The sequence below is a fragment of the Labeo rohita genome, chromosome 21 (assembly GCF_022985175.1).
Source record: "Labeo rohita strain BAU-BD-2019 chromosome 21, IGBB_LRoh.1.0, whole genome shotgun sequence".
Lineage (NCBI taxonomy): Eukaryota > Metazoa > Chordata > Actinopteri > Cypriniformes > Cyprinidae > Labeo > Labeo rohita.
The window spans coordinates 10021654-10049199 of record NC_066889.1 but is presented as its reverse complement, the minus strand read 5'-3'; the positions used below and the strand labels follow the sequence as shown (position 1 = coordinate 10049199).

Below are 27546 nucleotides of genomic sequence, written 5' to 3'. Positions count from 1 at the left end.
AAAAGTTTGCAGTTAATGTACTCATCGCATTGTCATCCAAGATGTTCATGTCTTTCTTTCTTCAGTCATAAAGAAATTATGTTTTTTTGAGGAAAACATTTCAGGATTTTTCTCCATATAATGGACTGCTATGGGGCCCCGAGTTTGAACTTCCAAAATGCAGTTTAAATGCGGCTTCAAACGATCCCAAATGTGGTTGTAAATGATCCCAGCCGAGGGTCTAAGGGTCTAATCTAGCAAACCGATTGGTTATTTTCATAAGAATAATACAATTTATATACTTTTTAATGTCAAACGTTCATCTTGTTTTGCTCTGCCTGTTTTTTCTGGTTCATGACAGTTAGAGTATGTCAAAAAACTCATTTTTCTTCTGCCTCAACTTCAAAATCGTCCTACAGCGCTGTTTTACCATTTTTGTTAAGGGTGTTTGATCTTCTTTGCATGTTCACTTTCCAAAGACTGAGTCGGTACTTCTGCAGCGATGTAGGATGATTTTGAAATGATTTGTGAAGTTGAGGGAGAAAATACGAATGGAGTTTTTCGATATACCCTAACTGTCTTGAACCAGAATACACAGAGTTCAGGCAGACCAAGACAAGACGAGCATTTGAGAAAAAGAAATTGTATTTTTTTTTTATGAAAATAGCCAATTGTTTTGCTAGATAAGACCCTTCTTCCTCAGCTGGGATTGTTTACAATGCATTTGGGATAGTTTGAAGCCGCATTTAAACAACATTTTGGAAGTTCAACCTCGGGGCACCATATATATATATATATATATATATTTATTTTCTCTGTGTATATATATATATATATATATATATATAATATATATATATATATGGAGAAAAATCCTGAAATGTTTTCCTCAAAAAACATAATTTCTTTACGACATTAGAAAGAAAGATGTGAACATCTTGGATGACAAGGGGGTGAGTACATTACATGTACATTTTTGTTCTGGAAGTGGACTTCTCCTTTAACAATATGCATAAATGTCCATAAACAATTAAACCTTATTTGAATTGTATGTAATATATTTAAAAAATGGTGCTCAGACTAAAACTATTATTTACTGTATAACTAAGAATATTATTAAACATAAAGTCCGTAATAACTTTTGATTTTGTGTATTTTATGGTGTCTGAGTGCAAAAGATGGAGACGCCAAGTGTTGGCTTTGGGTCCATAACATCACTGTTTATGATGCAGATGTTGCCCTCAGCAAGCACTGACCTCGACTGAGAAGCATAGATTTACTTCAACCGCTTAAAAAGAGGGAACACCGCTAGACTGCCAAATGACCTTTCATTGCTCACTAACCTTCCGAGTGACGATAATAAACACACTGTTGAATTGGATGTGTAAGTGGCTCTCTGTATGGAGTGATAAGGGAGACTGGGAAGCTTAACCGCATCCCCAGTGATGCAGTTTCCCTCCGGTGGTTATAATCCTTTTAAATAGACTGAGCTCTTCCAAGTGCTCTTGAATCATAGTTGAAACCAGGAAAACTAAGAGAAATATCCATGTAATTGCATGTGCCTTATGTATAGGCTATCCATATATCACACTGGTAAATGAACACATGTACTGTTTACATGACATACAGTACTGTATGTCTCACAGGGTTGCAACAGTTTGTTGGTCTTGAGAGCTGACTGGAGTTTTACTCCTTTAGTGAAAAAGTGAAAGTGAAAAATCCCACCACAAGAGCTGGGCTGAGCGAAGTCATTTAACAGTAATGTGTAAAAGTTTATTACTTGTGCCATTTAATGTTATTGGGTATGAATTTGATTATCATCAATGATTGAGTGTTATATATTAACTCATGCTAGGCTAGATTACTGTACCTCATTAGACTAATGATTATCACAGTGTGACTTTGTCACTCATAATTCTTTCACACAAATGATACAGCAGTTCACAGGGACAACACCTCACATGCCTAGTGTTTACATTTATACAAAATGAAATTATTTCCAGTTAATTAACTGATTAAGTCATTTTGCCTGATTTGGTCCTCCATACTGCCAAATTAAACACATTGGCAAATAACGGTCTTCCAACCAGTAAAACTCCAGAAAGAATCATCTGAGCTCATTTTAACAAGCAGATGGCAGTATGACGTTGAGTCAGACAGCAGTTGATAAGCCAGTGTGTACTTCACTAGACTTTCAGTAGTTTAGAGAAAAGAAGACAGGAAAATAAGGCTGTATCAAGTTTACTAATAAAAATAGTAGAGTGTAAGGATGTTAAAATAATTGAAAAAGAGGTTTTCACTTTCTATAAAAACTTATACACATCTATGTATTCTCACTCCGATTCTTCCAACTTTTTGAATACAATCAAGGACTTCATAACCAAAACTGATGATGCATTTAAAGAATTTTGTGAGTCTGATTTAAGAATAGAAGAATTGGATGAGATGAGCTTGAAACTGTCTTTAAATAAATCTCCTGGCTCTGATGGGCTCACGGCTGAATTTTATAGGTTTTTCTGGAAAGACATTAGATATGTTATTCAAAGTGATACAAGAATGCATAGAAAAGATGGAATTAATAACAAGTATGAAGCAACGCTTAATAATACTAATTCCTAAACAGATTACTTGATAATTTGAGACCCATTACACTTTTAAACACAGACTACAAATTATTATCAGGAATTATAGTAGCTAGAATGAAAAAAGGCCTATAATAAGTGAAACTCAATCTGGCTTCCTGGGTGGAAGATCCATTCATAACAACATATGATTGGTTCTAGATTTGATTGATTACAATGATTTATTTGTAGAGAAGGGCTATATAGTATTCCAAGACTTCTATAAAGCCTTTGACTCAGTAGAACATTTGTTTATTTTAGAAGCTTTGAAACATTTTGGTTTTGGTCAGAAGTTCACAAATCTAATTAGTATACGTTTATAAGGATATTAATAGTTATGTGTCTTTAGAACATGGCACTTGCTCAAGGCTTTTAGTTAAGAGGGGCATTAGGCAAAGGTGTAACAGCTCTCCTTTACTTTTTATAATAGTTGCTGAATTATTTTCCATTATGATAAAGAACAGTGGAGCGGAAGGCTTTAATATCTTGGGGAAACACATCATAATAACACAATCTGCAGACAATACAACTTTGTTCTTAAAAAGTGAAAACCAAATTGTTACAGCTCTAGATTCAATTAATCAGTTTTCTAAAGCATCAGGTGTTATGTTAAATATTAATAAGTGTGAAATAAAGAAATAAGAGAAAAATAAAATATTCTTAGAAATATTGATAAATGTAAAAAGATGCTGAACTTGTGGCTACAAAGGGATATAACTATATTTGGTAGGGTTTTTCTGTCCAAAATACCCAGCTTATTCATTAGGCATTTCAGATAATGTTCATCTACTGAAGTGGTATTCTGGAACTGTGAATAAATTAAATAACACAGCAAAATAATAACAACAATAACATCTTCATCAAACAAAAAATAGATTACCTTAAGTAAAGATTGATTAATATGTACATAATTTATTGAACAAAATGAACTTCAACTTTATTTGGAAGGAAAAATGCCATTACATTAGGAAAGCTGACATGATTAAGAGTATTGAGGAAGGTGGCATGAATGTGATAGATTTTATTGTGATGAATGATGTACTAAAGTTGAAGTGGTTGAATTCATTTGTTAGTCATAAGGACTCCTTCTGGTTTAACATACCTAATGCAATTTTTGGAAAACTGGGTGGAATTGATTTTTTGTTGTGTTGTGATTATGATTTACAAAGACTGCCTGTGAAATTGTCAGATTTCCACCAGCAGGTTCTTCGATACTGGAACTTAATATTTAAACACAATTTTACTCCACATAATACACCCCTGTGGAACAATAGATGTATTCTTAGTAATCGAAAATCTTTGTTTGAAGGGTATTGGATGGAAAAAGGAATATGGGCGATATCACATTTGATGGATAATTATGGTAATTTTTTATATTATAATGATTTGTGTGATAAATTTAATCTTCAGTGCTCAGCTAGAGAATACAACAAAGTAATAAAGGCCATCCTAGTATCCCTACAAACAATGATTCAGCAGTTTGTATTGTACTCTAATACTGTACCAGAAATGAGACCACTTTGTATTGAAGGCATACATTTAAAGAGCAAACAATTTACAAACAAGTTTATTAGAAAGCTATTAACTAAACAATACTTTCCCAGTCAACTGAAACGAAAATATGTTCTTCAAGAATTTAGTGAAGAGGCAAAGAAAATAATGAAGGATCTGACGATCCTCAAATGCAAACTGTGTGTTTTGCCTCAGAGCAACCATACATTTGTGTTGTGTTTTGCTTTCTTTTTATATATTCTTCATTTATTCTTCATTCATTTATAATCATTAATCATTTCATAATTTTATTATTCCATTTAATCATATAATCATTTATAATAATCATTATAGCCATTTATATATTCATTTTATTGATTCATTAATTGATTAGTCATTTATATTATATTATATTATAGTTGTTTTTTTATATATATATTTTCCATTGTTGTTTAGTCTTATGACTGTGTGGCTTCAAGGGCTGTTTGTCTTCATGAACAAGAGATACAAGGGAATGTTTATAGAAACTCAAGGTTTATGGGATGCTGTTGTGAATCAGTTTGGTATAACAATACTTGTTGTATTTGTGTCTGAGCATTGAGACATTCGCAACTAAGACTATTCAATAAACTCTGCTCCTTTTTATCATCATTACTTCATCTCCTGCTTCTGCTCTTCACTTTCATTGGCTTTTTCCTCAGTCAACTTCTTCTGACCGAAGACTGTTAATAGTGTTCTGGGTATTTTTGGGTACCAGACAAGACCTCCTCTTAACAGGGTTTGGGTATTAGACTACTCTGCTGACGAGTTGTTCTGTTACCGGACAAACTGATATTTTCTGACGGGATCTGGCATCCGGGGCTGGATCCCAATTGTCTAGGCATGGAGACAGCGATCTAACAATAAGGAAGAGGTATTTAGTATATACGATTCTTCCTAAGGCCAGAGAAGTGACACTTAAAATTTTAAATGACATTTATCCATCCAATTACTTTTTGCATGAAAGATTTAATTGGAAGAACAATCTATGTGGGTTCTGTGAGAAAGACATTGAAACGGTAACATTTGTTTTTCCATTATGAACCTGTGCATCATTTCTGGCTTGAATTTTAGAACTGGCTTCATTCCAAACATATACCAATATACCCTTTGACTGTGGTCTCAATTAAAGTTGGAGTATTGGTGAAAGATAAGAACCTAGACTTTTTGATTTGATTTGAATTATTTTGTGCAAACACTTTATTCATCGATGTAAGTATTTAAAGGTTAAACCCCACTTCATGAATGAACCGAAGATAATTGCGAAGTCTCTTGATTACATGACGGACAAAAACGCCCAGAAACTCTTAGATAATTTGAACTCGTTTTTGTTTTTAGAATGAGTCCCTCACCCTTCTGCTTTTTTGTTTTGTTTTATTTTCCTGTTTTATTGTATTTTTTTTTCTTTCTGTATTTTTTCAATTTGTTGTATCAACACTAACAATGTGTTCAGTTATTGAAATGTGCCGCTAAAGTTTGTATTTGAATTGTAAATTGTACACATTAATTAAAAAAAAAAATAAAATTCACTAGACTAGAGACAGGCAAGGGTAGAAAAACATGATCACAGAAAAGTTATTATATGTATTAATTGGGGCTGTCAGTTTAAGGCGTTAACGTACTTAATAGTTATGAAAAAATAAATAAATAACGTGATTAACATATTTTAATGCAGTTAACACGCTGGCCCCGCCCCCAGACCTATATGATGTAGGGCAACAACTCCATAAATGCAGTTATGCCCTAAAATTCAAGATATTGGTGCAAAAAATTTGCCCCTGTATGTGTTTTGTCTCATATATTTATATATATCACATAGCACACGACATCACACGGCAAGCAAGAGCAAGATGACAGGAGTGCTGATTTTGTCCCGATCTATTACAAGCTTAAAATGTCATTTTATACAACAGTTCAGTAAATAAGATGTTGATGTTGTGTTATATTTTAAACACAATATGTGTTTTTGCTCAATTTTGCTGAGAACATATTACCTTTGAAGCCACAGCAGAATTGTTGCGCGTCTCCGAGCTACACAACCGTGTTGAGTTTATGAATGAATCTTCCTTTTGAACCAATGATTCAAAGGTTCATTCATAAAGAGAGCCATTTACTTCATTCCTAAATGAATCAGCCGTTTGAACGAATCGAATGAATGACTCGACATTTACCGCCACCTGCTGGCAGATTTAGTTTCTTATTTAGAGTATCATTTCATTAAAATAATAAAAATAAAAATAGAAATAAAAACATTAAAAGGATAGTTCACCCAAAAATACACTCTGTCATCACCCTCACCCTTTCAAACCTTTCTTTTGTGGGACATAAAAGAAGGAATTTATTTTGAAGACTGTTGGTAACAAAGCTGTTTTTGGTTACCAATGACTTTCGTTGTATAAACAAAAAATACTGAGATGTTTCTCAAATGATCTTTTATGTTCCATAGTTTACTTTAGGCCATTGCAGCCTATGTGTGATAAATTTTGTTTTGAATCAAATCAAATATTTCTTTCTAAAGCTACAATTTTCCATGTCTGCTTGATACTTTCACAGTTATAGCTTTAAATGATGTTTTGGGTATTTTCATGGTCAAATTAATTTTTGCGATTAATTCGATTAATTAATTGAAACATCATGTATTAATTAGATTCAAAATTGTAATCGACTGACAGCCTTAGTATTGATGTAAGCCAAAAACACTGGTGTGAAAATCAGTGGTCTGTTCAAAATGGAAAACATACCCATGATGTTTCTGTAATTTTAAGTGACTATATGCAGTCTATCCACCTTATTTTTCCCATATGAGTGGGTGCAGCCATTTGTACATTTTTTTTGTGTTTGGCTTCCGGTCTCATCCACTTCCAGCTATTTTTAGCTGCACAAAATGCTCGTTTTGTTGCTTGATAGTGCAAACTGATGTGTCTTACCATATTATTTTAATGTATTATCTTAATTATGAACACAGTGGTTTGTAGTGCAAACTGTTTTACCGTTTACTGCACTTTAATATTTTTCTCATTATTTCCCTATGGCAGATTATGAACCGGACGTCTAACACATTACCAGAAAACAGCTTACTTTCGCAATGAAAAATAAGGTGGATAAAACAGCTCTGAAAAAAATATCCTTGTTTTTACTGGCTCTTGTCAGTTTTATCCCATAGTATTTATGGAATAAATCTTTCAAGCCCAAAAGCGTAAAATTACAATACCATCTGTAGGGAAATGAATGGGTAAATGACAATAAAATCATAAGGAATGATTAAAGTTACTGACACTGTTGCTGGTTGTACTTCATTTTATTTTATTGTTTTATTTACTAGCAACTTTCAAGAAATATAAAGCCAGTTTTTATTCATAGCTGCTCATGCTACAACCCTCAACCCATAACTTTAAAAATATCAAAATGATTTAAAACGGATGTATATGACAAATGTACCATGTAAATGTATACCCTGTAAATCAGGCAAATTGTTTTGAACCAACTAGAAACAATTACAAAGAATTTTGCTATGGTAAGAAAAAAAAGTTATGATGAGGGTTTAAAATCTCATTTCGGCACAAAATATATAGATTGCAAAAATCACTGAAATCATTCATTAAAAAAAAAAAAAAGAAAAGCATGTCTACACAATGATTGTTCCAATAATGAGTGCTTCACAGTCAAAGTAAACTCTAACAGTACAGTAAAATTTCCAGTGGAACCCGGTGGTTTATATTATAGTTTTGCTAAGATAACTGAATGCGGTATAAATTCATGTGATTAACACTTGTTTGCTCCAGCTGAATTTTTGACATAATCTTCTGTAGTACAGACATATGTGTGCAATGTAATAACAATAATGACATAGTGTTTCCAAGCATTGCAAAATAATAGATAATAGAACTTCATTTTAAAAACAGTTCATACTTGCACATTCATGTACATACTTCCACATCCACATATCACTTCCTTACCCACTCAGCATAACTAAGATCTTTGGTCCCTGTGATTGGTGGCACGTTTCTTGGACACGCAGATTAATTGTGCAGATTAATGTATTGCACTTTGGTTTTGTCAGAGGTAAACATTCGACTTAGTTGTGGTCCTTCAGGCTCAGTTAAGAGCTTAGGGAAAAGGTTGAAAGGCACAGTTTAGGGTTCCCTTCATTTGCACTTGGATATTAAGGCACTTATGGAGCAAACGTTTATCTTACTAAAATACCCCCCCCACCACTGGTTCCATTCAGGTGTTATGGCCTTTAGGGATTTGATCATAATTCATAAATACCCACAGTCCCACATTCTCACAGACGAAAACACACGTAAACACACACACTGGTAATTGCACTTTGGTGGCCAGTTTTCTCCTTTTGCAGTTCGATTAGTTCACATTTCCAGGAAGGAAGTTACTCCACGGTCACAGATTTGGCCAGGTTTCTTGGGCAGTCCACCTGATGGGAATCAAACAAATGATGATATGTAATAAAAATACACAAAAATGAACATTAAAGATTCTGCAAAAAGCACTGCTGTTTTGCCATGATCACTTTGCCTACAGTAGTTTATTTTAAATGTTACTCCAAATCTGTTCTGCTAAAGAAACAAACTCATCCACATACTGGATGGCCTGAAGATGCACCAATTTAAAGCATATTTTTCCAAATTTCCATTCCATATATATATATATATATATATATATATATATATATATATATATATATATATACACACACACTTGCAGAATCTGCAAAATGTTAATTATTTTTACCAAAATAAAAAGGATCACACAAAATGGTGAGGACAACTGAGGCACTCATATGCAACTATTACAGAAGGTTTAAACACTCACTATGCTCCAGAAGGAAACACAATGCATTAAGTGGGGGGTGAAAACTTTTGAACAGAAAGAAGATGTGTACATTTTTCTTGTTTTGCCTAAATATTATATTTTTTTCCATTTAGTATTGCCCTTTAGAAGCTACAGAAGATACTTACATGTTTCCCAGAAGACAAAATAAGTTACATTTATCCTGATATTCAAATTCAAAAGGTTTCACAATATGTAGTTCTTCTGCAACAAGATATTTCTATGTATTTTTTTTTAGCAAAAGTCCATTGGATGACATAAAATGCATCATCAGGTCGACTTTAGACAGCTTCTGGACTTTAAGGAAATATGCTGATTGTACTTTGCATACTTCCCATATTCTTCCCAAAATCAAGTTGCAAGTTGCCAATTAGTGGGACACTGCCTTAAGCAACTTTTTAATATAAACCTTTTAATAAATGAATAATAGAAAGGTAAACATACATCATATCCTCTGAGAACAGCCAGATGGAAGGACATGAGCTGCAGTGGAATGACACTGAGGATGCCCTGCAGACAGTCCACTGTCTGAGGCAGTTCAATGGTCTTATAAGCCATTTTACTGATCTCTGGGTCATCCTGGCAACACAGGATGATGGGGCGGCCCTAAAAAATATAGACAAGATATTAGTCATCATATAGTGTTCAATGATATACTGCTATATTTCAGAACATATATATACATATATATATATATATATACAATATATGTATGCTTGAAATGGAATGTTTCTTAAGCTCTTCAAATCAGCATATTAGGATGATTTGTAAACAATCATGTGACACTACAGACTGAGTAATGATGTTGAAAATTCAGCTTTATCATGACGGGAATAAATACCTTTTTAGAAATATATTAAAATAGAGAACAGCTATTTTAAGTGGTAATAATATGTCACAATATTTAACTGATTTTCGATTAAATTCGATTAAACATATAAAAAAATCTCAGGACCCAAACTTTTTAACAGTTGCATTTATTATTGGTGGACTTTATCTCATTACACAGAGTAATCTGATGATTGTTACCTGTCTAGCTGTGACCTGTTGCAAGGCGTTGTGGCACTTTGTGTAGCAGGCGTCTCTCATGATGATCATGATGACTGGCATATGCTTGTCAATCAACGCCAATGGGCCATGCTTCAACTCTCCAGCCAGAATGCCCTCTGAGTGCATGTATGTGATCTCTTTAATTTTCTACAGGGCACAAAGACCAACAAAGTATGATTACACCATGCTCCTGATTAAATGCTCAGTTATACTATATATTGCATTATACTCACCAGCGCCCCCTCTAGGCAGGTGGCGTAGTTGTAGCCTCGACCCATGACCAATAGAGACCTTTGATGGTGGAGCTCATCTGCAATGGTTCTGATATTGTCATCAACAGCCAGAACTTCTTTGATCAGCTCTGAATGGAGGGAAAATGTCATTGTTAATGTTATCACAAAGCACATTTGAACTACTGCAAAAAATACACAGGCCATGTAAAATACACACCTGGCAGTTTTTTGAGGCCGTTGATGATCTCCAGTCTTCTCTGTTGCATTGAAAGCCTGTCCGAACTCATCATCAGACCAAACATGATCAGAGACACAAACTGACTAGTGTAGGCCTGCAGATGATCATAAGACACACACAATTAATATGCAATTTGTTGTAAAAAAAAAAAAAAAAAAAAAAAATTAATATTAAAAAAGTACATAAAAGACATGGGGAGGGACAAAAAAATATAATATAATATAATATAATATAATATAATTGTTCAAAAAGTTTGGATCAGTGTGTTTTTTTTCTATTCAGAAAATATGAGAATCAATACTTTTACATTGATACAATATATATATATATATATATATATATATATAATACAATGATCTGTATTATATATTTTAGAGTTGCCCCCTAATAGTCGACAAACAGTTGAAAATTTTATTAGTCGCTTAGTCACAGAAAACAATTCCACAGGAAGTGGCTCTATGTGGTAATATAGTATACTGGGCAGATATAAGCTGAATATATAAGCTTTCCATTGATGCATGGTTTATTTGGATAGGACAATATCTGGCTGAGATTCAACTATTTGAAAACCTGGAATCTGAGTTGTACTGAGAAAATCACCTTTACAATTGTCCAGATGAAGTCCTTAGCAATGCATATTACTAATCAAAAATTAAGTTTTGATATATTTACGGTAGGAAATTTACAAAATATCTTCATGGAACATTATTTTTACTTATTATTATAATGATTTTTGGCATAAAAGAAAAATCTATAATTTTGACCCATACCCATGTATTTTTAGCTATCCGTGCTACTTATGACTGGTTTTGTGGTACAGGGTCACAAATATGGTTTTTCATCTGAAAGCTGTATGTTGCAGCAACTTTACATGGCAGCTCAATCTAACGTTAACCTAGAAAAATGTGCGTTATTTAAGTCTTTGTGCCATGTGTGGAAGCTGAACAGTGGCGTGCTCACTGCATGACAGATGGAGCTGCCGGTGCTGTCACTTGCACTTAAAATACTCTGTCATTTTTGGCCATACAGATAAAAGTAATACAATCGAATCTGTAAAGACTCTATGTTTATTTCCGTGTACTCACAATAACAACAAAACATTGCGCTTTTGTAAAATAATGAAAGCAAGCATGATGCGCTTTCTGCCGTCTTTGGCTTTCTGCTGAACTTGAGCTTGAAACTCTGTGTATACTTATCTTACAAAAATGAAAAATACTGTTAATCTATAGAGAGTGAAATGTCTATTTTTAAATAAACCAATTCAAACAGAAAACAAATATTCTCAGATTATGTAATCCATATAAAACATGCATACAGGCGCATCACTACTGCAGAGATAACAAGTCAAGAATCGCCGACTTCATCTCTGAAGCCGAAAACAAAGAAAGCGTATTAATGAATTATTAAAATGTTAATGCAGTCTCCTTGCTGTTTTTCCCTGACACATTCATAATTATTATATCTGCTGGTGCGCTGTGGCAAGTTTTTTTTAATATGCCAATGTTTATTAAAAAAAATAAATGCTGTTTATTAGGCTATGTAGGCAATTAAAGGCTCATTATTATGATTTATTTTTTTTTAATAAACGTGTGACTAATAGTCGACTAATGCTTAAAACGAACGACTACTAGTCTACCCAAAAAAAATCTTTGGTTAAGGGCAGCCCTAATATATTTATTCTTTATTATTATTATTAGGTCAAAATAATTTTAATTTTTAATTTTCATTGGGCCTTTATAGTAAGGTATAGTACCTTAGTGCTGGCGACTCCGACCTCAGGCCCAGCATTGATGTGAACTCCACAGTCGGTCTCTCTGCAGATGGAGCTGCCAACAGTGTTGGTGACGCCCACAGTCAAAGCCCCGCGCTGCTTACAGTAGCGCAGTGCCATCAGAGTGTCTGCTGTCTCACCTGATTGAAAGAAATTAGCAAAATGATTACAAACTAATACCTTTTTTAGCAGCATTGACATGCATGTGTTAATGTTATCAACCAGAAATCCACAGTTTCAGTAATAGTATTTTACTCTACTCAATAAAATGAGTTTTATGAGTCCTCAGAAATGTCACCGTTCACATTCAAGTCCGCACTTACTGTTGTGTAATTCAGTGCCATATCAGTTCAAAGGTCATTATTATCAATACTTTCTGGAATAAAAAATTATGAGACTGACGGTAAAGAGATGCACTTTACCCGACTGGCTGATGAAGAAACAGACATCATCTCTGAAAACAGGTGTGATGCGGTCTAGGAAATCACTAGCCAACTCGACCATAACAGGAAGCTCAGTTAGCTCTTCAAGGATCTGACGTGTCTGCGCAGAAAATCAGAGATAAGGCTGTGATCATGTTCTCAAGTCAGGGAAAAAGTACAGTCAGCAGATCATAAAATAAAAATAACCCCTTACTGAAGTCTTTTAATAAGAAATCAGTATGTTTCCATGGACAACAGTCAAATATACAGTTTACCAGTCAATTTACAGTAAAAAGAATGGTCTGTTTAATGTTATTCTTAGCCAGGGTTGCCAGGTTTTCACAACTAAACCCACCCAATTGCGTTCAGAGAGAGGTCCTCCGTTAAAAATCGCATTCCGCGGGAAAATACACGTTTTTTGGTGGGGTTCCCCTGGTAAAATCAGCATTCCAGGGAATAATATTACATTTTTGGGGTCTCTTCAACCCACGGACATGAAAAACAACTCGCGGCAACAGTGTTAAAGTAGTCCAATTCCGCAGGAAAACCGTGGACTTGGCAACACTTAGCTAATTAGAACAATGTTTTACAAAGAGCTTTGTAGTAAAAATAAATAACATAAAAAATTAATATGCACAAAACATCTTTCTTTCATCATTTGTATCTGCATTTTTCATCTGCTATGTTCTAACAAAAACTTACTGCCACTCCTGCATGAAAACTGGTTCCACAGCCAATCAAGATCAAGCGTCTGCATCTCTTGATCTCCTTCAGATGGTCAGATAGGCCACCAAGAGTAACTGTGCACACATTTCAAAACACAAATGAAATCAGGCTCAAATTATCTGGATTTTTTTGTTGTAAATAATGTTCAGTTTCTTGCACAGACTGATCGTTTCTCTTCATAAGACATCATTATATTGTCAGGAGCCATAGACATTCATTTTCTGTTGCCTGATATGCTTTTTTTTTTACGGTAGCGATGGATTTAAATAGAAATCTAAAAATCTTTACTGATCTTGGATGGCCTTAGGGTAATAGGCTTAAAATTTGCTGTGCTTTTAGGATTGCGCTACAAGATGTAGCCGAATTTAATTTCACATTGCTGATCTGGCAAAGTGGAAGGTCATGTTGTACCTGTGTTGCTCTCGAAACAGATTCTGCCTCTCATGGTGTTGACGACAGATTCAGGCTGCTCAAAGATCTCCTTCTGCATGAAAGCCTTGAAGTTACCTAAGGGTATGAAACAGTGTGAGGACAAAAAAACAAAACATTCTGAACTACTATATGAAAGTCAAGGTAACATTTGGCATGAGAAGTCATTATTATCAAAGCAAAGACCTTGCAGATAAAGATAAAAAAAAAAAAAAACTGATACAGAGATGCCAGTGTGACTGGAACCTCTCCAGAATTGTCCTTTTGTGTTCCACTGCCAAACTAACAGCAATTGGGTTTAGCATATTACTTAGTGCAGAGTTAGAATTCAAAACCGTTCAGAAACGTAGAGAATGGCGCCTGCAACACCAAGGTCAGGGGTTGATTCCAAGGAAATGCAAAGACCAGTTCTTTGAATGAAATATAAGCTGTTTTTATCCTTTATTTCTTTCTTCAGTTTAAATTTTCTATTATTTACTAATAATTTCTAGAATTACTCAGTGGTCTGCATAGAAAAAATTTAATTCTGTCATCATGTACTCACCCCCAAACTGTTCTAAAAGATATTTTGAAGAATGTTTATAACCAAACAGCTGCTGGAAGCCACTGTAGCCAAAGACTTCCACTGCAGCAAATAGCAAAACATTGTTCAAAATATCTTTATTTGTGTTCAACAGAAGAAAGAAATTCATACCAGTTTGGAACAACATGAAGGTGAGTAAATGAAATTTTAGCTTTTTTGTGAACTATCCCTTTGAAAGCTGTTTTTATGGAGTTAGTGTGATCTGGGACCTTTCATGATTTGCTGGAGCTCCATCTGTAGAGTCTGAATGGCACGGACGGGGTCATCGCCTGCTGCACGCTTAAGACGGTGCACGTACAACTTCCCCTCCACCACCACGGCAATATCATCATCCTCCAGATAAATCACCTTGTTGGTGTGCTCAATGAGGGCACTGCGAGAGAAAAATAAAACTATATTATTTATACTATCACTTAGTGTGTAATAAGGTTTTGTGGCCAGCAGGGTGCATTGCTGAGCTGGCAGCATATTTATCCAATTATATCTCCATTTCAGTTAGCCACTTCTATGAACTGTTTAACCTGAATGTCTGTAATCTTAAGATTTCTTAATGAGAAACAATAATGTTAATGTTAATGCTGTTGAATGCTCAAGATTCTACAATGTAATAAATGTGTTACCTAGCATCAGAAGCAAAGTAAAACTCCACCGCCAGTCTGTCGTGGACTGAGTGCAAGGCATTAGTGCTGCCCCTTCGGTTCAGTAAGTTTTTCTCCTGTTCATCTGTCTTTGAATCACCTAGAGGAAAAAGGAAATTAAATCAGACTTATTAACATAAAAAAAATATTGATGAAATATTAACAGAGAATTAGTGCTTAAAGCAAGAAACAAAGTCAGACGATTTAATATTATACAATTAAAATATTTACTAGTTTATTTTATAGTTCCACTCATTTATTTCATTATTTTGTGACACGTTCATATAAATAGAGCATTGTAGCACTACGGTTATTACAAACAGACAACGACAACTGCCGCCATAAAACAATTGGCTGGATGTCACACGCCCTTACAAAATGTGCCAGAGGTCACCATGCCGCCTTTTGTCTTTTTTTAAGCCTAACAGCTCCTTGAGCACATTCTTTGCTTTTGTAGCATATCTATGAAGCCAAAAGTATGTGACACCTCTTTCAAATTAAGAGTTTGATTAGTTTCCTCAATTGCGGTTGAGACAAATCTTAATTTGACAGTATACATTTCCATTCTAGAAAACTGTGAGTTTCCGACTCTTGTGGTAATAGTTCAGAGGGGGTGTTTTTCCAGCATGACAGTGAACACATTTGGAATGAATTGCAAAGATGCTGTGTCTAAACAGGACCAAATCCCAGCAAAATATTGTGAAATATTAGTACAATTTAAAAATAATTTTAATCTAATTTTCTATTTTTATACACTTTAAAATACCATTTATTGCCTTGATAGCAAAACTGAATTTTCAGCAGTCATTAGTCCAGTCTTCAGTGTCCTTCCTTCAGATCCTTCAGAAATCATATGCTGATTTGCTGCTCAAGAAACATTGAGAAGCTGTCCTGCTTAATATTTTTTGTAGAAACTATGACAACTTTACTGTCACTTTTGATCACTTTATTGCATCCATGGTAAATAAAAGTATTAATCTTTACAAAAAAATAAAGGCAGCGGCTATTTGCACTAAGTGTAAATAGCATATTTTCTTAGTGATAGATTTTATTTACACTAAGTGCAAATATTTGCGCTTAAGTGAAACTAGGAATATATTTACACTAGATGAAAATAGGATTTTTAGCGATATGCTATTTACACTTAAGTGCAAATAGCTATAGATTTTATTTACACTGTTAAAATAGCAGGGTTTTTTGCTATTTATACTACTTATTCCAAATAGTGGCGATTATCTGCATCTCAGTATTGTAGTACATTTTAAAACATTATGCAATAACAACGTATTGAGTGCAAATTATAACTTTAATTCAAATTGTTAAATGGATGCCACCTTACTAGGACAATAAAGCCCTCCCTACACCTCCTTGATACTTTATTTTCAACTTTTTGATTACTTCCTTTATTATAATTGAAAATCAATGCCTTTCCGATGTGATATGAGATTTGAAAAGGGAAAACAGTCACGTCCAAAAAACTATGACATCCGCTTTACCATCTACGTGGCATTGTTTGATGATTGTCTTTAGTAGTGTTGACTAGCCTAACCACACGCTGGTGGGCAGAGTTAATGTAAATAGCCTCTGCTAAAGAGGCGGGCTATTTGCACTTAGTGTAAATAGACACTCCGAAAACAGAAATACTGACCCCAAACATAAGGAGGTCCTACTCACTGTTGATGCAAATGCTTTTGAATGAAATGCTCAGTAAACACATACAGTATGGGTGTGGCGTTTGGGTGTTCACATAAGTTTTTGGCGATATAGTGAAAACAAACTCACTTCCAATGAAGAAAACTGGTTTGGGGAGATGTATTGGTTTGGAAGGCGGATGAAAAGAATGGATGACGTTAGTTGGACTTACTACAGTTGTACTGGACAGGGATCTGCTCTGTGGAAAGCTCATACTGACTCCGCACACCGATGAGCAGTGGACTGCCTCTCCTGTTTAAAAAAAAAAGATGAGATAGATAACTTGTCTATTGACTACTTATGCAAAGCATGCTTTGTGTGTGTAAAAACAGACAGAGATGAAAGATAAGATTTTTAAAGACATTTAATCTCCTTTTACGCAAAAAACGGACTTCACATTTATAAAAAATGCTTTTTATGGACTTTGCCTGCTGGACTTTGCCCCAGTTTCAATGTGCAGCAGCTCTGCTCTTTCATTGGCTGAGTGAATGGTGTTAACGTAGCTCTGCTGTAAACAAGACACCTGTATTAAACAGAGGCTCTTTACGCTCTCCCTATTTCATATCCTTAAGGTCCGCCCACCTCCCCTCTGTTTGAGGAAATATTTCAGACCTGTCCTTTGCATGCACCTATCTGCTGACGTGCCAAATGGGTTCACACTGGAGCACTTTCTCAGTGCTTGCTTTGTTTAAACTGGTTGGGCAGTTGCATTTCATTGTGAGTTACAAGCTAAATGTTCACCATACCATGAAGTCTATTTTAGATTGTAAATATGGACCAGCTCATCAATAAACCATGAACAAGAAAATGCTGATATTCAAAACCCAACAGCAAACTTTTTAGATGATTTTGCTTTGGGAACACGTGTAGCCAAATGATAATCAAATGAAGGTGAGGCAGGAAGTAAGGGAAGATGGGAAGTGATGTGCTAATGTTATTCTGTTCTTTGGGATGGATTCTTCAAAGAGCATATGAAAAAAACCTTTAGTATTTAAGACGGAATACATTTTTACAGCTTATAGGGTAACACTTTACAATAAGGTTTATTAGTTAACATGAACTAAAAATGAACAACACAGCATTTATTCATCGTAGTTAATGTTAATTTACAGCATTTACTAAGTCATTATTAAAATCAAACATTGTGCTTGTTAACATTAGTTAATGTACTGTGTAACATGAACTAACAACTGTATTTTTACTAGCATTAACGAAGATTAATACTGTATTAAATGTATTTTTCATCGTTTGTTCATGTTAGTTAATAAATTAACTAACTTTAACTAATAGAACCTTATTGTAAAGTGTTACCGTTTATAATGATATTTTAGTATTAATTATATAACGTCATAGTATTTATTACAATTTAGAATTAGAATTTTTTTTAGAAAGTTTAGTGCTTCCAGTTTCTGTTAGTTACCAAATACGCACTTCTATTCACTTTCATCTAATATTTATATTTGATTTCAATTAATGAAAACATTAAATTGCATATTATTATTATTTTTTATTTTATTTTTTTTTTCACTAACAATAATAACAATAATTTACTTAATGTGAGTGGTTCTTGTAAAAGTTACCACTCACTTCTAGGGTGTTGTGGAAGTATTTGTCAGGGTTCTACCACTGTAGGTGGTTGCTAGGGTGCTCTGGATGGTTCTTTTTTAGAGCTATCAAAGTCTTAACTAAAGGGGTAGCCTTGCTCACCCTCATTAGGGGCAAAAAGGAAGTAACTTGCTTCTGAAATATGCTTCCGCGTGTTTTATGCCATACAATAAAAGTCAATGGGGTCAATGTTGTTTAAGAGCCAATAACTTTCATTTGTATTAACAAAAAGATTGTTCTAAGGTATCTTCTCCTGTAATCCACACAAGAAAGTAATTTAGGTTTGGAACGACATGAAAACATATCACTTTAATAATATTTTAGTAATTTGATTTAGAAAAATGACAATATAGAAGTAAACACATTGACTTTATAATATCACACTCAATCACGGTTTATATTTGGGGGTCCTTGGCATTAAAGAGTTTGAAAAGCCCTTAGCAAACACTGTGAGCATATTCAGAACAACAAAAGTTCCATGAATAACCATTTCCAAAAAGCCTCTAAGATAATGAAAAATTCAACAAAAGCATTTTTTGTGTGTCTATGCAGCAACCCACACTGATGGGTTTTGCAACATGGCCTGCCTTAAAATATTCCCTTCACAGCAGGACAGAATTGACCAAAACCAACAACACATTCGTTCACAATCAACGACAGGCAGATGGGAATAATTAACTTCGGTCTTGGCTTCAGTCGACACAAAATTACATACAGGGTCAGTGTACCAACCAAGCATGGTAGAATAACCTTTAATAAACACCTTTGTTAAATCTGTGATTCCTGGACAGGCACAGCTTTTTAAGAATCTTACTTCCTTGTCTTTAAATGTGCAAATTCTAACTAAGCATCATAAATCTTATCCGCTGACAGCGGATTGTAACCTTCTGGCTCCTGTTCACTGGCACATAGAGAAATAATGGGAAAAGGTTCATCTCAAAAGACGCAAAGAGCAAGAAAGGAACAAGGAAACTTGAGTGTGTTACAGTTCAGAGGATCCATAGCTCTTACTGACCTGGTGGCAACTGCCTCTCCTGGGAAATGAATGCTTTTGAAAACCAGAGCAAATGCCCCTTCCTGAGGGAAGACAGAGAAAAAAACAGTGAATGAAACAAATGTTCGTTGATGAGGCGCAGAAACAGCTATGATACAGATCTAAATGGAAACATCATCGTTCTGTTCAACTGGCAAAGGTAGGGTCTCGCGTTTCTTCGTCAGCCCCCCTCTGTTGCGCAGCTTAGGATCAGGCCTGGAGCGGAGGCCCAGAGAGGTGGAGGGGGCACTGGGGAGCTGAGAGGAACAGAGCCCCACAGTGAGGGTTGAACTAAAGGGAATAGGGGCCCTCTCTGTGTGCTGACGGAACTCATATTTGCCACTACCTCCTCACTGAGCCTCTCCTGACTCGCTGCCCAGAAGCACACACACTCCAGTCCACACATATATAACCCAAACATACTGATACACGACTCTCTGTGTAGACATTTTATGTCTACGTGCTTACAAACATGCAGCCTTTACGAAATTGCTCTATCTGTAGACACACAGTAAATGTACACTACCATTCAGAAGTTTTAATGTTTTTTGATTTTATGCCCACCAAGGGAAATTATAATGTAATTTATTCCTGTGATATCAAAGCTGAATTTTCAGCAGTCATTACTTCAGTCTTGGGGAGTGAAAAGTCCCTCAGTTGTCCTCAGTGTGAAAAGATGGATCTCAGAATCATACAGTCATTGTTGGAAAGGGTTCAATTACACAAAAATGCTGGAAAAAAATAATTTGTGCGATCTGAAGGATTTTTCTGATTTTTCTGAGGACAAACAAGGGACTCATGAACAAATATCACTAATCAAACAAACAAAACAAAAAAAAACAGCTGTGGATCATTCAGGTAACAACACAGTATTAAAGGGGTCATCGGACAGCCATTTTCCACAAGTTGATATGATTCTTTACTCTTGAATATGATTGGTTTTGGTTTGGTTAGGCATCTAAGAATGGCTCGATTTGAAAAAGGGGATATTATTTTTACAGCTTAATTAAAAACCACTGCATGGATTTTTATCATTATAGGGTAGATTTGTACATACACTGCCAATACACATTAATGTTCAAACAGTATGTAAAAGTGAACTTAACATTCGATGACCCCTTTAAGAATCAAGTGTATGAACCGGGTCACTTCTGAACCGGGTCATTTTTATTTTTAACTACTATTTTCTCTTGTGGACTATATGTAAACATCTTTTATGTGAAATATCTTATTCAGGTCAGTACTAAATAAAAAATAACATGCATTTTGTATGATCCCTGTTATTTTGGTAAAATAATTAACATTGTTAATGATTCTATAAGGGGGTGTAAACTTTTGACCTCAACTGTGTGTGTATATATATATATATATATATATATATATTTATATTTCAATTATGAAACTAATTTCTAATCGTTTTGCATTACAGTAATGAGAATTATGGGGAAAATGTGCTTAACTGCCATGAAAATAACAAACACACATGCTTAATTTACTTCATACAGCAAATTATTTCCTATTTTGGAAGTGAAATATGACATGTTCTTGAAAATATGGGTATATTTACTGCTGATTTCCGTAAAGCACCAGTTTATAAAATATTAGGAGATTTTTTTTTTTAAATTGTCTCTTAATAAGTTTCCTTTGGCCTTTAGCCTTCTTTAATTCAGACAGGAACCTTTATTTTAAGTGTGTGTGTCTTTGCGAAATTAAATACACAAAGCACCTGAGCCTGTTTTCAGTTTCAGTAAGACTTGTTTCTCCTTTCTTGTCTCTTTCAAAGCAAGTTAGTATGTCTGTGGCTGTGGAGGTTGCTTAGAAACCTGTATCCGCCCCATAAGACATGACTGTACACCTTAAATGTTATCATTCTTTTATCTCACAGCCTTCCATCACTAATATGGCTGCCAAACCAGTTTAGATAGAGAGCAATCAAATTTTTGTGTAATCAATTTACAGAAGAAGCCGTAAAACATTGAGAGTCCCGTAGGGATGGTGAAAACGATGAATGTCACAGAGTCATTAGGCTGATAGGAAGACAGGGTGTTTTATAAACCCATGATAAGACTAGATTCCTGTCAAGAATATCTCAAAGGGCACATCCCTCGCTCGTACAACGTCACTGAACATTGTTTGGATAGAGCTGAACTTCCCAGCAGAAGATATTATGACCATGAGAGTCGTCCAAAGGTGCTGACAATGGATCATAAAACAGGGTCCAGCTGTCCACGTTTGAAAATCTAGCTAATATTAATCACCTGGACACGAGGAAGAGCCGTTTAACACGCTATTATGTGCTGATAAATGCTGATATTAGTTATATAAGTGATCATGAAAGACCTTTAACTACGTGATCAGTTTATCGGAGACAAAGATGCTTACTTTGAAAGAAAAGCTAATAAAATACAGTTAGCTGGTTCTTACCACAAAGTCTGTCTGATCTGTGTCAGGGTTTATTGTGTATATAGTTTATTTGGCTCACTGTAAATTTACATTTACGCATTTAATGCATGCTTTTGTTTAAAAGTGACCTACAAAAGAGGAACAAAAGCAATTAATCAAGAAGCCAACAATATTTGTAATAGTCAATGCCAAGTTTATTTGGCAACTAGGAAGGATAGACGCCTTACTTGATTTATCTGTGAGAACTTTGAGAGACTGACTACAACTCTCATAGCAAAAACCGTGTAACTACCCCTCAAACAAAGAAAAGCAGTACTTCTTTACTTCTTTTCCTTGTTTTTAGGAGGGCTGAAAATGAGCAAGAACTGGCCTTCAACTTTCACAATCCAAGCAAGGGGTTCCCAGAGGCATGTGAGTAAGACCACCCCCTCTTCTCAAACACACACACTCACACACATGTACACACTCGTGATGCTTACCAGCTGCTGAATGACGCGCTCCACTAGGGTGGAGAAGGACACATAATCGTTCTCGCGGTTGTCATAGAGATACTTGATCAACTTAGGGATGACCTCTGTGTCTGTGTCCGACTCAAAATCGTAGCCTTTGGAAACCTATCAATGGGTTGGGATGGAAAAACCATGGTTACAGACACAAGCAACGGCAAAACAAAACATGTTTTTCTTTTGTGGAAAAAGACTAAATGAAAAAATAAATGAAAGTGAAAGAGAGAGAAAGCGGAATACTAAACACATTAGTATTGAATGGTTCCTCATTGCTCATAAATTTTGTATTATGGGATATTGTGCAACAAACTACTAGATGTTGTTGTACTAACAACAAATAAAGTAGTGGACGACATATAAGAAAGACACAATCTCTAAAATGAAAAAATGACGATAATGTCATAATCAGTTACTTATTTTAATATACTTTGTACTAATATATTCTCTAACAAATGATTATCAAGTTATGACCTAAGAAAACCAGGCTTGCGACACTTGTTTTTTATGACTTGACTGTGCACATGCACTGGATGTATCAAGCGCAGCTATTGTTATATTTATGAGTGAAATCCAGTGATTTCATTAGGAATCTGTGCGATTGGGAATTTCGTGTGAGGGTGAAAAATATTCCCACAGATTTCGCAACGGGGTCAAGCTGGACACAGAGATTTGCTATGTTGACCAACAGAAACGTCTGTGTGAGCGGCACCCAAATATTATTACACTACTGACAATGGATGTTTTTTGCCTGCGAAATTTCACCATTCTCAACCTTACAATCATCATGAAATCAAAACTGACAAAATTCCACTTTAGTTTGATGTGGCACTATGTTTCTGTTTGTTATTTAATAGAAACTGACAATATTCAAGTTCTTAATACATGTCTTAACACATCTATGCATGTTAATTAAAAAAAAAAAAAAGTGAAACAAATATCCTTTTCCACTTAGGCTGTTTGGGCTACTAAATAATGCTAACCAGTAACCAAACAGCTCTTTAATGCATTGTTTTAACAAACTTACATTTGTTCTGGTTCTATTCTGATATGTAAGCACCTGCTTTTCACAGTCTGATCAATAAAGTAAAATAGATGGCATGGCAAGGGCAATATTAAAGAGGTCAGTAAAATACTGCTTACCAGGTACTTCTTCAGCTCCTTGTAATTTGTGATGATGCCGTTGTGGATGACAACAAATTCTGGAGAGAAACATTTAAAAATGTATTTATTTCAAAATGAATACATAAGTACAAATACAAATTACAGAGGAGTTTCAAATGAAAGGCAAAGGAAGGAAGATGTAACCTGCTTCAACCTGATTATCCTGAAGACCTTGATGAGCTGGTTTAGGTGTGTTTGATTGTAATGTAAAAAAAAAATGTAATTGTGAAGCTCTTCAAGAAGGCCTTCCACTGAAATCATTACAAATGCCAAAAATAGAAAGTCGTCTGACACAAGGAAGCATTTTATGCATTCTTCTACACACATACTAAACTGTAACAGCAGCAGGTTGGATCACATTTTGCTTTATGACTTTCTCAACGGCAAAACTTGCTGTCATATCCAACATACTGTATACAGTATGACAGTTGATACACAACAAAGGCTAACGCTTTCACAAGCCCTTTACTGATGTAGGCCTACATGCTTTCTATTTCAAAGTGAAAAAGACTTGAAGAATGTCTGTTTGACACACTATGTTAATGATCTTTGTGCAGTTTAAGTAATTTTATACAGGCGCTATTGTTCAAACCATTTGTCCTCACTGAAAACACAATAGTTTAAACACAAAAATTTAGACACACCCACATTTTCTCATTATATTAAAGATCTACAGGCTTATAGTTTAATGCTACGCAATACTGTAATACTATACCAGTTTACAGTGCAGAATTTGCTGCAGAAAAATATAAATTGTGCCTATTTATGATTTTTTTTTCGTTCTTTTTAATTTCAATTGGAAAAAGCAGTCAATGTGCATAGCATACTCATTCAATAATACTAGAAAAGCATCCCAGGACGCACCTAATCAAGTTGGTTGAGAGAATGCCCAGACTGTTCAGAGCTTTGGGTGAAGGGTTGTGGCTTTTAAGAAGATAAAAAAAATAAATTGGATTTGTTTAACTATTTTTGAATTCGAATTCGAGAAAGAGAATGATGGGAATAGAAAAGATCATGATTCGGGATCCTTACTTGGGTTTCCCAAAGCACAACTGTGCTGCATGACGAAGCACTGTCTGAAACGCTATTGGCTTATTTATAAATCATTATGGGTGTCCAAAATGTTGACAAATACGTTAAATCATTAAGAATAATTTCCCTTCACTTATGCCTGGGTACAAAGGGCTGTATTATTTTATAGTGGGGTCCAAAAGTTTAAGACTACAATGAAAATGCGCTTTTTAAAATACCATAATAGTTAAAAACTAATTCTGCAGAAATGCTCTGCATTTTCTAGGTCATTAATCATATGTAGAGACGGTTTCAGATGCTCTTTGGAATATTCTCAATTCCAAAATATAAATCAAAACAAAAATAAAACTTTCAAACCATACTGTATTTTGCCTGTAATATTATTTCTATTTAGTGTCTTTTATGGTTTACGGGAGAAAGCTGATTCGGAATCAGTAGCACACCAAACTGTGGGGTGAGAGGAACTTCCTGCTGTCTGTTTCTACCCCCTACTTAGGTGTTTATTTTCAGAGGTGAACTTTCACATCTGAACCGTCATTCACAGCATTATGGCCTTCACTAGCCTTTCATTTACAAACACAACCTAATGGCTTTAAAGCCTGTGTCGGCTACCCAGTCCCGTCTTTTCTGGATAAAGAGCTCATAAACTGACGGCAACCACAGCTGCTTACTAATGACTGGATATAATCCAGACAACCATCACAGGGTCAGTTAATTTGTGCTGTCTCTCATCTCGCTTTATGTTTACCATTGTTCTTGTCGGATCGTTGAGGGTGGCTGTTGACAGAACTGGGCTCTCCATGCGTGGCCCAGCGAGTGTGTGCAATGCCAAAGTGCGTGTCCAGTTCTGCCTCGAGATCGATGGAGTTGTTCTCTGATGATAGAAACAGGGACAAATTAGAGGAAATGAAACATTAAAGAAGCACTTTAAAGAATAAAGAAAAGATGGATAGTAAAGGAGGATAACGTACTGTAGATCTCCTCATCAAGAGCTTTCACCTTCCCTGTCTTCTTATAGAGGCTGATATTAGCAGCATGATCTTTCCCTGAGCCATCTATTGCAACACCTGACCAAAAACACAGTTTTCGTCAAAAAACCAGCAGCACATACAGTCACTGACTCTCTTTATCTCTCAAACTCTTGAGGGTTCAGCATACAAAAAAACAAGATTAACAGCACAATAATCCCCTTCACACAAGTATCGACTGACTGCTTCAGCTACATCAGTGGAAGAACTGACACTCCAGGCCTTCTGCGCTGCCAAAATCCAAGAAACGAGGCCACAATTCACGTCTTGAGCCGTATCTGTTACCTGTGGAACACAGTGACATTACCCTCACAGAGGTGGGAGTGGCAGTCTTACCTGCAGAGTCATAACCCCTGTACTCCAGCCTTTGAAGTCCCTTTATAAGGGTCTCAATGATATCCCTCCTCGTCCGTGGCACTCTGTAATTCAGGTAGGCGAAAATTCCTGCCGGGTACAAAGTAACAAGGCTTGGAGAGAGTAGAATACTAATCGTGTATGAAGACACACTGTATGATGTTTTAAAGTGACCCAGTTAACACCCTCAAAAAAAGTTTCACTGACTAAAAGTGAAAAACTCTAAGCATATTGATGAATTGATGGAAAATAGACAAATGGCTAGATAGATAGACAAAACGTAGAGCATTTACTAAATAAGAGTACAACATCTGAATTATACTTAAGGTGCACATTCTATAAAATATATATATATATATTTTTTTTTTCACAAGGAGAGAACAGACTTTGTTATTGTAAAATTAGGCTTAGGACATATTAAATAGTTATACAGAAACAGTAAATAGTGTGGAATGGTCCGCTTTACACAACTTATAAATGAGTTTTTCTATTATAAATTTGCTTTTATCACCACAATAATTTCCTCATCACAATGAGAGATTATTTGATTACTTTGTGGCAAAGAGTTTATCAAAATTTCCCTGAGTGGCAGACAAAGTGATAAAGTTCATTTATCATATTTGACATCAGCCACGTCGCCGGCTGAAAGTGGTGGATCCAGATTGTATTTGTTTTAACGCAGTGTGTCCTTCTACCTAAACCGCATTCATGTGCGTCATAAGCCCATCACGCCCAAACTTAAACATCAAACAGTATATTTAAACACTGTAGGTGCGTTCGAACGTTCGCTAGCGTCTTTAATGTTTAGAAATGCTGTCTAGGTAGGCAGCTCAGTAGGTTTTTGAGACACCGCCGCTGTCGCGCTCCAAACCGGATCTGTCACTTCATCTGTCACAACTCCAGTGAATGATGACCAGGCGAAGCAAATATTTACGCTGGCATTGCATCTGATTATTTGTTCACGTTCACACATACAGGGACAGATTAGGTTTAACAGTTTAATATTAAGTATGATTGCTATGACTTAATGAGACTACATTTATCTTATCACAGTGATTCATGCACAGTATTCCTATTCCTGTAAAGTAATAATAATAAAAAGCTACACTTACCGCACATCGTTCAAGTGTATTTTTTCAAGCTAAAGGTAGTTTAAAGGTTCTGGTGGTGAAGCGGAGCGGAGCAAGTCGCAATATGATCCACAGACTATGAGGAAGAATTGCAAACAGCCTCCTGGACTTATAACTTGGAACCTGCTCCACCTCTGGTTACTTACAACGTCAGCCCCGCCCACCGCTGGCTCACTGACAGAACGCCGAGATTAATTCTTCCTGGATACTAAGGATTCCTGTTTTAGATAGTGTTTTATGTTTAGAAACCTATTTTTTCCATATATGTTATTACAGAGTAATGACTGAGTAAATACGCTCAACACAGCGTGTGCTGTGCCGCATATAGAAAATTTGTTTATCCAAATTGTGCCTTTGAAATGGAGGAACGAAGCAAAAATGTAAAAAAAAAAAAAAAGTTGTTTTAATAGTAACAACATCATTTAAATTTATAATGTATGTACATGTATTTGTTGTAATCAAAATTATTCATACCCTTGGTAAAAATGACCAAAGGCGGCTGTGGATCAAAAAACCAGTCATAAGGGTCATTAT

The 27546-nt window shown here is 35.2% G+C and overlaps 1 protein-coding gene across 1 annotated transcript; it reads right to left on the bottom strand.

Moving 5' to 3' along the window:
* Positions 1 to 7892: 7892 nt before the first annotated feature.
* Positions 7893 to 27139, bottom strand: gfpt2 (glutamine-fructose-6-phosphate transaminase 2). Its single transcript, XM_051093688.1, has 19 exons — positions 26995 to 27139; positions 25865 to 25972; positions 25472 to 25567; positions 25249 to 25374; positions 23448 to 23506; positions 22281 to 22415; positions 19381 to 19442; positions 16933 to 17012; positions 15051 to 15168; positions 14640 to 14803; positions 13830 to 13925; positions 13395 to 13492; positions 12693 to 12813; positions 12253 to 12410; positions 10479 to 10593; positions 10262 to 10389; positions 10008 to 10175; positions 9423 to 9584; positions 7893 to 8562 (listed from the first exon to the last, which is right to left on the bottom strand). Exons 1-19 carry the CDS (start codon positions 26999 to 27001, stop codon positions 8518 to 8520), a joined length of 2046 nt encoding a protein of 681 aa, XP_050949645.1. The 5' UTR covers positions 27002 to 27139; the 3' UTR covers positions 7893 to 8517.
* Between the last annotated feature and the right edge of the window lie 407 nt (positions 27140 to 27546).